Raw genomic sequence first — 11,603 nt, 5'->3', positions numbered from 1 at the left:
TGACTAATTCAAGTTTGAATTTTGGAATGCTACTTACGAGCCAAATTGAGTTTTTGCAATCTAATTATTTCTGCCATGATATATTTAATGTATTTGTTTGTATAATATGTACCATATATTTTAAGCATGTATTTAATATTACTCAAAATTTTAATAATATATAGTCTAGTATGGTAGGGTTTAACTTTGAGTTCAAGTTTGTGCTCAATTCAACAATTCCAAGATTGATAAGAGTTCAAGTTGAGTTTTGAATTTAATGTTTTCAAATTTAGCTCAATTTGAGTATTATATTGTGTTAATCCAATTCAATTTGAATACACTTATTGCGGCAATTTGTCACTTTGGGAGTAAATATGCTCACATAAAATTAAAAATAAATAAACTAATGACAATTTCAAGCTAGGATCAAGCTATTAGAATTTCGTAAATGACATGTTTATTATTACATATTCCAAAATTTTGAGTTAGAATAATGAAAAGAGGACATGCATAGGGCAACAAGCAAGCTAAGTCTAGCATTTCAGAGACACGTGGAATGCAATGCAAAGCATATAAGGCGCCAGTGGTAAGGCTCAATTGAGCAACTACTGGGGCATTGAGCTTACTCCCATAAGGGAGACGATTTTCGTTCAAGGGAAAACAGTTGGAACTCGCAAGTGAGGGAGAGATTGTTGAGAATTTTACTTGTGAGTTTGTCCCACATTGGAGAATTTAAGTAGATGATGGGCGCTTATATACATTATTGGGCCCAAGGCCCAATAGGTTTAAGTTTTTATATCAAGTTGGTGCTCACTCATGTCTATTAAGCCTGCCCATGAGCTCCTCCAGCGCTAGCATGCAATTGGTTAGTTTGGTTGGTTCAAGTAGGAAAAATGAAGAGTTCAATTTTCTTAGTTTTACATGGGAGAAAACAGAACTAAACCAATCTTCTATAATCGATTAATTTTATTTCAAATTTTCAAAGTGAAACCCAAACCAAACTGAAATATTTGATCTATTATTTAGAGAAAGCAAACCAAATCAACCAAACTGTCTTTTTGGAAAATCAAATTGACCAAAGTGGCTAGGTAGGGTGTAGGCCCATAGGAAGATTGCCAAAAGGGTGCTGACTATGATGGTTGAGGGTGGGTTTTGGGCTTGGGCTATTTAAGAAGGAATGGATAGTTTCTATGTTTTTGGTCTAGACCGAACTTTAATTTTCAAAATAAAAAATTAAACTGATATTTTTTGGTTCCCAAAATTACAGTTGAAATGAATTGAATGGGTGTATAAATCAAACCGTAAAGACTAAACTAGTACAGTTTGGTTAATTTCTTTGGTTTAACTCGAAGGCACACCCCTAATTTTTACAAAGAAAAGGAACAACCCCTAAAACTAATTGCAGTAATCATGAGAGTACTCTAACAAAAAAAACAAAAAAAAAAAACTAAACATTGAAACCTTAGCTCTAATTGCAACCCTACAAATGAAAAGTCATTTTTTTTAATAGCATAGTTAGGCAGATTACCATCACACCCTCTAAATATTTTAAAAGTCATCGTCCTTCTTCCTTCCATCTTTGTAGAGAAGTGTTGTATGGTTCATCTTCTTCTTCTTCATTGTCAGAAAGAAAAGTTCAGTGACCCCATGTTTAGTTTACCCAAGAAAACTCAGTGCAGTTAATGGTGGTGGTTGAGGCATCTGTGCACACATGCCTCTAACTGGAGGAAAATGATGCAACATGTGTTATGGTGGCATCCATGCTGCCATGGACGCAAAAACAAGTTCCAGCACAGCATAGATAACGAAGAGTCGTTTAAAGTGGATGGAAAGGGGGACACCACAAAAAATTGTAGTTGGACGACTTTAACACAAGTTTAAAGTTTAGTGGTATTAAATTTTTTAGTTAAAAGTTCAGTGACTACGGATGTGTTTTACCCTGCTAAGCTATGACTTTGATATTGAATTGGATTCAAGTTCTAACCGATAAATTGGATTCAAATTCGGATCGATAAATTAGACATGCCATAAATATTCAATCCATTCATCAATGTATTTTTTTTTTTTTGAGTTTTATCTTTTGTGTAAGTACCAAAAAAAACAAAAAACAAAAAACAAAAGTTGATTGCACTTTAAGAATTAGTAAAGCATCACCCCTTAACACATGGATGTGTGGGGCTTGCAAATGAAACAATGCCACTTGGGAGCTTAACTCATAAGAGCCTATCTATTTCATTCGCTCACAATTTTAATTTTGATTCATTTAATAAATAATTTGTACTTGAATATGAACAAATGGACTTGGCTCATTTTGATTCATGAGTGACTTGATGATAGGGATGGTTTGAACTCATGTAATAAGCTTATATTAGGCTCATTTAGTAAGGTTGAATCAGGCTTGATAGACTGCAGTGGTCATAAAAGTGGGGAATGTGTAGACGTTGGCTTATTTATCTCAAATTGGATAACTTGAATTTCATGATAAGAGGACAATGTCCAAGGCCAATAGGCTAGCTTGATGGGAAACAAGAAAACTCTACAGCAAGGCTCTTAACCTTTTTGCCCAGCAAAATCCTAACTACATGTTTGGTTTAAGGAATGACTATTCCTTGGAACAAATTAGTTATATGTTAGTTACAATTATTTATACAAAAAGTTATGTTGATATCATAAAGCAAATAATAATGTGAAACTCTTTTACAAGTCCATAACAAAGAATAGACAAGGAATAACTATTCCCAAATCTGTATTGTGGGAGTACCTATTATTTTGTTGGGGTTAATTTTATTGTGTTATGTGTTTTTCTAAATGCCATGGGTGGATAAAGAAGAATTCTTCACCATTGAATAGCACCACAGAGGGTGCATTACTAAATTTGAGGGCAAAAGGATATCCTATGGATCTAAGGTTGATCACTTTAACTAGTGTAGTGTTGAAGGTATATCTTTATTAGATATAGATGGCATGACAGGGGCATTGGGACACAAGGGGTTTATGACCTATTATTGGATTGAAGAAATCAAGGGATTTGATGATGGATTGAGAAAAGTGGAGTATGCTAAAGATGTGTTAGATGTAGCACAACAACTTGGAGCAAGTAATGTTGTAAAAATATACCTGCATTAGTGGACCGATGATGATGCTGCTTAAGTTTTTTGGTGCAATGATATTTCAAATTTAAAGTCCAATGTGATAATTGAACAATTGGGAATGAACAATTGAGAAAGGAAGGGGATGAGACAAAGAAGGTTGGTATCAATTATAGGCGCACACAATGGGGCTTAGAGGGCTGAAAAAAGGGTTGACAGGGTTGCTGGTAGGGCTAAGACTAGGTATAAAAGGGTTGAGAGTGGGCCAAAGAGGGTTGAGAGGGCTGAAAGTGGGGAGGAGAGGGAGAGCAAGGCTATTGATGGAGTTGAGAGTGGGGATGAAAGGGTTGAGATGGGCCAAAGAAGGTTGAGAGGGCTGAAAGTGGGACTTAGATGATTGAGAGTGGGGAAAGGAGGGCTAACTAGGCTATTTGTAACAACTCGACAAATTTTAATAATTTGAAATAATAGGGAAGATAGAAGGGAAGAAAGAATAAATTCGAAAAGGTGGCAGCAAGCATTCGTCGATGAACTGACTGGTCTCGTCGATGAATGTTATTATTGGCTCGTCGATGAGGGCACGTGTCTCATCGACGAGGAATTACCAAGAGGGGTTTTTCGCATAATGAAATTCATCGATGAGTTGGATGTTTCGTCGCTGAATTGTGTACAGAACTCATCGACAAGTCCACGTGTCTCGTCAACAAATCCCTGCATATAAATAGTGGATTTTTTTTTTCATTTCAGCGAAAATTTCTTGCATGTTCTCTTTCTCTCTCTAAAAATTTGGCCCTTTCACCTTCCCTCTTCAATTTCGGGCCAAATTCACCTCGATTCGACAATTGAAAGCTACCACGAGACTCCTAGGAAGATTCACTACAATATAGGCGGAGTGGACCTTTGATTTGAGAAGTTTGGGAAACATCTCAAAACCAAGGTAAATGAGTTATTTTAGAATTTCCTTAGCAAATATTGTCATTTGGAGCTTAGGAAGTGTTATAAGGGTGTTTTGCTAAGATTTGAGGAATTTGAAATTTCTGAATTACAAGGTCTTGTTTTGTTGATTTTGGGTCGAATTTCGAAGAGCAGGTAAGGGGAAATATTTTATAATGACTTTTTAATAATTTTAAATGACTAGTTTAGAGTATAAATTTATATATATACAGGTATAATTTTCTAAACTTTGATGGTATTGAAATGTTGTTTTTAGATAAATAAATTATATAGGGAAAAATCGTGTGGTTGAAACCATTTTTGATAATTAAATGATTATGGATATTGTGGAATGAAGAACTATTGAGAATGCGAATATTGTTTGATTGTGAATTCTGGCTAGTTGAATATGTTGATGTGGTGTATATTGTGATAGAATTATTGATATGTTGAATGGTTGGTTGTCTATTGATGTGGGTTGTGGTTCATGTAAATTACGATATAGCGCTAACAGTGGTATGAGGAGGTCGTTATATGGACGATTATATTGGGAGGTAAACATTGGCAGCGGTATGAGGGGGTTGTTTACCTATTTACTATGAACGGAGTGTTGTTTTGAGTCCTGTGTGGACATTTATGCTGTGATTTGGTTAGTCGTGTGTGGACCAGTCCTGTGTAGACATTTATGCTATGATTTGGTTAGTCATGTGTGGACCAGTCCTATGTGGACATTTATGTTGTGATTTGTTAGGGTCCTGTGTGGACGATTACATGATATGTGGATGTATGTGTGGGTAAAAATTGGAAGATGTATGAATATTCTATGTGGATTGATTGTGATATGGGTATAAGCGTGACTTTAATTAATTAAGTATTTATGGTAAAGTTAATTACTCCACCCGAGGGCTTGCTGAGAAAGGAGAGTACTTTGGTAATTAATTGTGGGTACCAGAGTAGAGGGAAGCCACTTGTATGGGCGGGTGATCTTCCCTATTCTCGATGACTTTACCTGGATACATAACCCGAGGGCTTACTGAGAAAGGTGAGTGCCATGGTGTTAGCACTAGAGCAAAAGGGAAACTACTTATATGGGCAGGTAGATTTCTCTATTCTCGGGAATAACTAGTAAAATATTGATGATTGTGGGTATGTGATTGGTTGGCAAAGATGTTGACATTGTGTGGTTATGGGATTACTTGTGGATCGTGGATGCATTTTGGATAGATATTTTAATTGTATATTAAACATTTCAGTCACACACTGTTATAAACTATTTCTTCCTTACTGAGAGGTATCTCATCCCATCATATGTTAAATCTTTTCAGGTCATCCGGGTGATCAAGTTTAGATAGCTCCAAGACAGGGTAGTTTTGTGAGTGGGACTTAAATGGTTATGTTTTAATTTTTATGTGTTATTATATTTCTTTCATGTTTTGTAATATAGAGAATGTGGATGTGTAAAATGAGTTTGGTGATGTATGATTATAGAACTCTGGTACAATATATATTCAAGGTATTATATTATTATTTTTCCGCTACGTTAATGGTATCAGAGACGCATGTCGTTTTCATAACACTTCGGGCCATGTGGCGGGTCCGGAGCGTTACACTATTAGTGGGGTTGAAAGTGGCATTAAGGCTGAGAATGATGATAAGTGTAGCTATGATTTTATTGATGATGAATTGTTGATGGTCATTTTGTTTGAATAGTCAAAATCCTACCTTGAAAATTAGTATTTGTCAAAAAGACTTGATTACCTCTCCCTACCTTTCAACTCAAGGAAATATGACTTCTTTTTTTTTGTCATTTTTGACTATTTTTGGTGATTTAAAGTAGTCATCAATTGTTAGGAGCAGTTCAGGAAAGTCTTGGGTTTCACACTCAAAAATCAAGATAAAATATTGATTTTGTCTTTTCTTGCCATTTTTTTTTTTATCTTGTATGTTCTTTTTTGGTCATTTTTTTTTACCATTTTGGTGATTTGGAATGGTTTGAAATGGTTAAGAACAACCTAGTGAAGTATTGGGTTTCACACATAAAAATCGAGGCAAAACCCTATTTCTGCATTTTTTTTGTCAATTCAAAAAATTTTGACTCATTTTTAGCTATTTAAATCCTCTTAGGTGATTTAGAGCAGTCCAAAATGGTTAAGGGCAGTTCGCAAAGTTCTGAACTTTTTATACGAAAATTGAGGAAATTGCAATCTTTTAGTTTTCCTTTTTTATTTTTTCTAATTTCTAGGCCTTCTAATTTTTTTTAAAAAAAAATTAGATTTTTTGGGGCACAATTTTCTTCAATTTGGTAAATTATTTTTTTTTTCAAAAATATTAATTTTAAAATAAAATAAAATAATAATTACTTTAGCATGTGCTCACACATATGAGGCAGATCGATGTCATTTAAGCAACCTTACCTCCTCAAGTGTATCAAATCATCATCTTTGGCCACCAATCAAAGTTTAAATGTACCAAATGCATGATCTTAAGGAGAGATCAAGATCAAAATACTTACCTCGTATCTTAATACTTTCAATCATTGAGAAATCCCATATTTTTGCATGCGAGCCTCTCAATTTTGGTAGAGTCTTCTTCTTCTTTTCTTTTTTTACTCTCTCTAGCTTGGGTGTGCAACCCTTCCCCTGTGCTCAACATGCTCCCCTTTTGCCTCCTCTTGTGTTTGTTGCTCTGAAGCCTAAGCCCCTTTAAATAGAGTAAATCTTGGGCTTCCTTTCTTTTCCTTTTCCAAAAATTCCCTTTATTATAAAAGAGCTTACTTTCACATCCAAATGAGGTGTTTAGGCCCTTTTTTTACCCTATCCTTGACCAGTTTTTAATTCAAACAAGGACAAACCTCTCTTGTTGATTAAATGAGTTTCCAATTACAAAAATTAAGGTCTCAAATTACCCTAAATGCAAGATTTGCCTCTCGAAATATATGGAAAAATAACTGAATTTTAACCAACTATTCTTGCGCTCACATTGACTCTTGAATTGCTCTTTTAACCCTCAATTAGTCCCAATTTTGGCTATATTGACCTTGGACAAAATAGGGTATTAACATCTCCCACTATCTTACATTGGATAGCACTATAGGTAAGTCATCCATACCATTTTTCTCTAACTTTTCAAGCATGTTTTATTTCGTATTTCATATAAAGCATGTATCTACATGTGTATTGTTGTGTATATTTCTTGGATGTTAGAATTCTATATTAGCATGCTTATTTTTAAAATATGATGTTATGAAAGTTTGCAAGTTTCAAAATTGAAGTGTCGTTGATATTATTTTTTCAAAAAATAGAAGAAGAAGACTGCTTTCAAAATGAAATTGCATGAATCTTTTTGCAGGTTTCTACATGTTTGGAATTTAGCCTTTTCATGTCATCTAGGATCAATTTAGAGTAGGGTAGTACTTTGATTTGTGAAACTTGCATAGAAATTTTCTATAATATGGATTTTGCATGCATGTGGTCAATTGAACTCTAAGGCATGGTTGACCAAGCTTTTTGAAATAGGAGGTCAACCAACCAATGACGCATAATATATTGGCCAGCCTAAAGGTCAATTTTGGCCATTTTTTGAATTGTTTTCTTGAGTTTCTACTATTTTTCCTACAAAAAAATTATCATTTTCAAAATAAAGTTTAAAAATTTTGTTCATAAAGTAGCTTTGAACATATTTTGAAAAATAATTCTTTTTTGAAAATTCAAGTTTTCAAGGTGTTGTGTTTTTTGCAAGTTTTATGGGTTTTCTTTTCAAAAAACCAAAAGCTCCTTTTTCTTTTTTTAGGAAAAATTTCTTTTTAAGACACAATCCATGATGCAGTTTTTGGTTATCTTAAAAACCTTTTTTTTTTTCCTTTCTAAAATATAGCATTTTCAAATTTTAGTGTTTTCAAGGTCATTTTTTGAAAAATCAAAATTTTCTGTTGTTTGCCAGATGCACAGTGCAAACACACAATCACACACAAATTAATCAACAAACAACCAATACAATCACTCGATGATGAAATATACTAAACAAGCAACACTCTATAATGAGAAGAATGAAAACACAACCAAAAGACACAAGATTTACGTAGTTCAGCAATTTGCCTATGTCCACGAGAGCGGCAACTGTTTTCACTATCACAATGAAGCTTACTCAAAACCACTTTTAGCCAAGATATTCATGGGGCCACACAAATCAAAGTGAACCAATTCTAATGCCTATTTTGCTTTATAGCCCTTGGCCGAAAAGGGCCACTTGGTCATCTTACCTTCTAAGCAGGATTCACAGACTAGTAGTGCCTCCACTTCTAATGAACCTAATGGTCCATTCTGAACCAGCCTTGAAATTCGTATCATATTAATATGACCTAGGTGTAAGTGCCAAAGATAAGTTTGGTTCAATTCAGAAGGTTTCTTTCTCTTACATGGTAGTTTATCAGTGTTATTCAATTCATTTAGTTGCACTGTAGGAGAAACATGATTAATAATATAAGGTCATCCACCAATGTACCAGAACAGATAAAATGTTTATTTAACTTAATAACAACTGAGCTATTAAAATAAATGGAATATCCTTAATCAACCAACTTGGAAACTGAGAACACAGTCCTTCTAATGGAAGGTACATAAAGAGATTCTTTCAATATTAAAATCCTATCTCCACCAAAAAGAAATGTAAATATCTCCTACTACAACTACTGACACTCTTGTGCCATCTCCTAGAGATACGTAAATCTCCCCATCACTTAGCTGGAACCCCTACAAAGAATTTCAAATATGATTAGTGGCTCTTGTATCTACACACCAGGTACTAGTAGATATCACTGCTAAAAATGTTTCAACTACTAGTGAATGAGATATACCTTGTTGTTCTGTTTGGCGAGATAAATTGGACATTGTGATTTCTATTGCCTTGGCTACTTACAGTGAAAAAACTTGCCTTTAGGCCTTTTCACTCCATCATGCAGCCCATATACTACTGGCGGAGTTCCCTGTGGGTTCTGAGCCTTTTTCTGCTTTTTTCAACCTTTTGGCCTAGAAAAAGAACGTTTCTCAGAAGAGCAATAGTTGGCTTCTTAATGAGGCCCTCGGCTGCTTGAAGCTCTTTAAGTAGTTCCGCCAATGAGTAAGAGAGCTTATTCATGTTGTAGTTCAGGTAAAACTGTTTGAAAGAGTCGAGTTGCAATTGGAGAACGATATCGACCTGGGTTTCCCCATCGATTTCAACTCCAAGGATCTTTAGCTCATTGAGAATACCGATCATCTTCAGAACATGATCCCTTACTGAGGTCTCTTCTACCATAGTAGTATTCATAAGTTCCTTCATTGCAGTTTGCCTAGCAACACGATTTTGATCTCCAAACATTTCTTTGAGGTTCTACACTATATCATAGGAAGAAGGCATAGACTGATACTGATGTTGCAAAACATTCGACATAGATGCCAAAATGTAACACCGCGCCATCTCATCAGCCTTAATCCACTTCTGGTAAGCCTGGGTTTCCTCATCGATTGCCCCTTCACCGAGTTTCTGTGGACATACCTCTATGAGCACATACTTGTACTCCTTTGTAGTCAGTACAATATCCAAGTTCCTTTTCCAATCAATATAATTAGGTCCAACCAGTTTGTTTTCTTTGAGAATAACAGCTAGGGGATTGAAAGCCATTTTAATCTTGAGAATCACATATTATAACAAATTATGATGAGCAATAATAAACTTTTAATTTAATTAAAAGAATATGGTTCTCTCTACAAATATTTTTTTTAAAGAATCTATTAGCAACCTAGCACATCGTGAGTAGTATACCTCGATGGGAGGTCGTCTACTATTCAACATTTGTGTAGACAGGCGAGGACCTATTAATTTTACTATCTAAGCAAGTAACTATGTCAAGGAAAATTAAAATGCTGATTTAGCTTTGGTCCTATGAACAATAGTAGTGACTCAAATGGTAAGGATACTATTATTCATAACTAAGTGTACCATCACATAATACTAGACCTATTGTCCTGTAGGGAATCCCCAGATGGAGAGGTGACCCAATACTAACAATTACTAGAGTTTATACTTGGTGAGTCTGTAATTAATTCCATCTGATGGGGAGGAAGATACTAATATCATCACATAAAATTAATTACTTCACCTATAAACTAGTGATGGAGACCATGTGATTTATATGTAATAAATTCTCTCACCCACTTAGTTATTAATTCATGAGTGATACAAATATGTGTTTAATATTCCAATAAATTTAATATTCAAATATTGGTAACTAAAATATACGCAACAAATAAAATTCCAAATTCCCTTAATTATTTTTTTTAAATTGTAGTATAACTTGTGAATTAATTTTATTCTCTAGTTGCACATGCATAAACCAACATTGAAATTTTAAATTTTACATGCTAATGATATAACACAAGAACAACAAACATGCCAAGCAAGCATATATAAACAAGGAATATGATATAATAAATATTCCATCTATTATGATCAAGCAGCTTGCATCATAACACCGTGAATCCTTGTTTGCCATTACACCACTACTATGCGCTGCTACGGACCATCTGATCATCATTTTGTAACTAGGGTTTCACCCAATTTTCAACCATTATTCACACGCTGCAACTGTGCCTCCTTCTCAGATGAAGCTGCATCAGATTACAGAATCCTATGCCTCCATAACTGAAGTTCACATGCTACGAATCTTGTAATAAACAATCGCAATCACGAAACATAGATTCGTGTGACCATAATTTCCAAACAAAACGTTGCAAAATAGAGGTTAGTGCATGCACACGTTCTACCCTAAGCATACATTGGTTCGATTTTTGAAGAACATGGTAATATTATCCATATACAGTATCAACCGAGTGTCTGATACCAATTGAAAGGACTTCCGGAATAGCTCCAAGATCCGGCTGTAGTGCATACGGATAACAAAAACAAATTAATTTGATCATGCAAACCCTAATTACACGATTAGGATTATACCTGCGAAATCTATCTAGTTTGACCCCGAATCTGTAAGTACGAAAACGAGCTCTTGAAGATGACCAAGAATCTTCTACCATATTCTTTGAACACGCCTTGCTCCTGAGAGAGTGGGCTCGTAGGCGGCTACTAGGGTTTTCTTTTCTCACGAAAATGTTTACCTCTGTGAGAGTTCGCTCGTCGTACCCTAGTTGCTGAGTGGAGCACGTGTATACAGGCTACAACAAGCACCTCTGGGCAAATATGACTAGGGCTTCCCACGTAATTAAGAATTCCTAATCCAACCCGGATTCATCCTTAATTACGTTAATTATAATTCATACCACTAAATAATTATAACTGCACTCCCTGTTATATTCGAAATTAAATTTCTAGCTCCTATTATTAAATGCTTATCTATCTCCCAACGTAAAGATTACAGATACTCGTATATTAAATTAAATTACTGACAATTTAATTAATTGACATATTAATTCCTTGAGACCTTCCACTTAACTTATTTAATGTGTCTGATTCAAAATCCACCTACAGGATTTTACACAATCAAAACTTAAAAGCTTCCTCAAGGGGTATCATCAATCCCGATACTAGGACGTGGATTCTATCAATAATTAA

At 34.8% G+C, this 11,603-nt stretch overlaps 1 protein-coding gene across 1 annotated transcript; it reads right to left on the bottom strand.

The window, feature by feature from the left end:
- Positions 1–8,966: 8,966 nt before the first annotated feature.
- Positions 8,967–9,356, bottom strand: LOC131160898 (uncharacterized). The gene has a single exon (XM_058116773.1). It carries the CDS (start codon positions 9,354–9,356, stop codon positions 8,967–8,969), a length of 390 nt encoding a protein of 129 aa, XP_057972756.1.
- Positions 9,357–11,603: the final 2,247 nt, after the last annotated feature.

This window comes from Malania oleifera, chromosome 7 (assembly GCF_029873635.1).
Source record: "Malania oleifera isolate guangnan ecotype guangnan chromosome 7, ASM2987363v1, whole genome shotgun sequence".
In the NCBI taxonomy this organism is placed as follows: Eukaryota; Viridiplantae; Streptophyta; class Magnoliopsida; order Santalales; family Ximeniaceae; genus Malania; species Malania oleifera.
Note: the sequence above shows the minus strand (reverse complement) of the source record. Positions and strands in the feature narration are given on the sequence as shown.